Below are 2,873 nucleotides of genomic sequence, written 5' to 3' on the forward strand. Positions count from 1 at the left end.
CCTCCTTTCTAATAAGTAGAGCCTTGAAATTAGGGGAAGACGTCTTTCACCTCTTCTATTCTCGCCTCCATCTCGCGTTTGTAAGTACTGCCTCTTTTTCTCGTTTATTCTTGCCTTACCTCATTACCAATCTATTGGTGACTTTTGCTTAGCATTCTTTCATGGCAGTCGCTTCATTGACCAAATTAATAGACCTTTGCAAAACTAGCCTCAAAGATCTGATTATCTGCTCTTTGAACAGACATTTCTAAAAAATCATTTTTTTGATTTCTAAGTATTTTTAAAGTGGGTTTACTGAAAAATACCAAGAACAAGATAATAAGGACAGCTATAGGTTTTTACGATTCATTTAAAAACTTAAGGTGGCTTTAGTAACAGAAAGGTAATTAGGTATCACTGTTTCATGTCGAATGAGACGAAGTGTGTTCGCATAATTGTGTATAAAACTAAACCAATTTCTCAGCTAAAATTGACTCACTGTGTAGATATTACGATTGGCTGACTGTTGAAGGGATGGGCACTTCATCACTGGCCCCACAGTTGATCATTTTAGAACTGATTGCAGAGGCCATTGACTTTGCATTTATGGTAGCTTTTATGATAGTTCTACTTTTCTGATGCATTTATAAGGTGGCTGAACAGACCCGCTTTCCTAAGTTCCTAACCACTCAACTTGTCACATTACTGGTGCTGAACGATGGTGATGGGTGAGGTTTCGTTTTCTGAGTTCCTGACCAGGAATAAAAATGCTTACTGTTAAGACTGCTTTAATTACGAATAAGCAACGTCGGATTCCAAAGTCAAGGCTGCATGTCATCAATTTTGATATAAAGCCTTGGTGAGGACGGTCGGTGTATGGCGAGAAGGAGGGACAGAAGAGATTTGCTTCGGAGGTGAATGTATGTAAAGACCTACATGCAAGGAAAGTGCATTCCTGTCCTTTTATTCAAGACCTCATCTAAAGAGCTTTTATGCCTGTACCTGTCGAGCAATAGTTGATTGAACTGTTCTCGATTGTGTTTGCCTCAACCGTGTAAAAGGCAATTGAAATTGGCCTTCTTTTACTGTAAATTAGTTGGTGCTGACTCACTAAATCAGGCAATACTTTGCTACGATGCAAGAAGGTGGGGAATTTTAAAGAAGTTGTCTCTGGTTTCGCACAAGCTGCATCAACACGTGCAAATGGAATAAGAGGTATTGCCCTTTTTGTCAACTATGCAGTAACGGTGGAGAAGAATTGTCAGAAGACGTACTTCTACGAGCACATAAAGTGGTACGCATGGAGAGATAATTAAAAAGCATTTTTTTGTAAGAGGGTATCAGTGAGGTGCTTTTTGCAGCAGTGAATTCAGCCTAGACTACTTTGTTCCCAATCCGCAAACTTCGCAGAGTGAACTAAAGCGGCAACATATCATTCATTAAGAGACTACTGTCAAGGCTAATGCAAAAACGGTTTCGCAATGCTAATTGTCTACTCAATTGTATTATGTGGCAGCAGTGGCCATTTCTCCAGGTTGGACGTAAGAAGCTGTGAGGTAAAATGCTAGTCAAATACCTTCACCCAGCCATATTCAGGTGGTGAGATTTTGTTGGCTGCCCTAAAACAGAGATTACTGCATTTCGCTTATTCCAATTTAATATAGGTATTTTTTCCCCTTTGATTAGAGCATGAGCAAGACAAATAACAATAATGGGTAAGATTTATAGCTGTCGCTATTTATGGGGTCCGCCACACTATCCCTTTCCTACCGTGGTCACTGGAATCCGAGGTGTTCAAAGAAAACTTCTAGGTTTTTTGCCTCTTTCTTGATGCAATGAGATGGCATTGCGATACCTGCGAATACGCGTACCCAGGCTGGCAGGTCTTGGCTGACGACTTACAAGTAAACAGAAATTGCTCGTTCTGCACCGCATTGGTCAGATCGGGAGAAGGAAGAGAAAAGTACGCAGGGGAATTGTTGGTCCGTCATTAATCAGTGCGTGTCAGCACCTCTCCTAAAAGGTTTCTTTATAGTGTGCAGGAAGGAAAATCACAGCTAACGATGTCCATCAAAGGACGGACATCAACGTGTATCGGTGGACGACGGGTGTAGCGTGATGAGGAATCCCCTTGCAGAGAGATTTGGCATATTTTGCTACTGTCTAAAAAGATAACTTACAATTTGCTGCTTCGTGACGAAGTAGATAACACTAGATTTGTCATATATAATCCGTTAAAAGAGGCCAGTTAAGACGCGTCCTTCTTAAGGTGGTATAAATTCATATTTTTAGCGTTGGTCGGCTAAAAAATAAGGGTTACCTTTTCAAAAAAACTCCCTCGATTTGCAAAAAACACGCTCTGGATACGGGTTGCAGTTATTGGTTAGTAGGTTATGATCCAAAGCCATCACAACTGATGTTCATGAGACCCGATTCATTATACGACTAAATTATGGAGAGCATTACAGAGATCTGAGGAGAGAGTTTCATTTGTTTGTTATAAGTAAGGCTCTACAAACAATGGATTAAACAGCCTGCTCCCATTGGATTGTACCAGGCTGCAGAAACAGGAATTTAACAACCATACACTAACTCCAGAAACAAGGGGAGTATATTGGATCAAGACTCTGCAAATGCTCACAATCTTTATGAAGTGTGAAAGAAAGTCCCATGTAGTAGCTTCATTTGGGTATCCAAAATGATCTCAATGAGTGCGTCTAGAAGGTGCATTTCCGAATGCTAGCCATGGGCACGCACAAAGCCATAGCAGTCGCAAAACTCACCCAGAAGGTAGATCTAATGTCAATACAGTCATTTTAATCCAAACAACTCGGCAATCAATATGTGTCTAATAAGAATGCTGAAGAAATTTCGACAAAATATAAGTAAGTCTC

At 40.4% G+C, this 2,873-nt stretch overlaps 1 protein-coding gene across 1 annotated transcript in view; it reads left to right on the plus strand. All coding sequences in view use genetic code 11, as the record gives it.

Annotated features, from left to right (window-relative positions):
* EGR_10595 (hypothetical protein) overlaps positions 1 to 2,681 on the plus strand; it is a gene marked incomplete at both ends in the record, with an annotated part of 5,919 nt that extends 3,238 nt beyond the window's left edge. Inside the window, 3 exons of the mRNA XM_024499844.1 lie at positions 276 to 334; positions 1,099 to 1,194; positions 2,488 to 2,681. Of these exons, the coding sequence (XP_024345749.1) occupies positions 276 to 334; positions 1,099 to 1,194; positions 2,488 to 2,681 (349 nt within the window). The remainder of the gene's footprint in view (positions 1 to 275; positions 335 to 1,098; positions 1,195 to 2,487) is intronic.
* Positions 2,682 to 2,873: the final 192 nt, after the last annotated feature.

This window comes from Echinococcus granulosus (assembly GCF_000524195.1).
Source record: "Echinococcus granulosus chromosome Unknown EG_S00238, whole genome shotgun sequence".
Lineage (NCBI taxonomy): Eukaryota > Metazoa > Platyhelminthes > Cestoda > Cyclophyllidea > Taeniidae > Echinococcus > Echinococcus granulosus.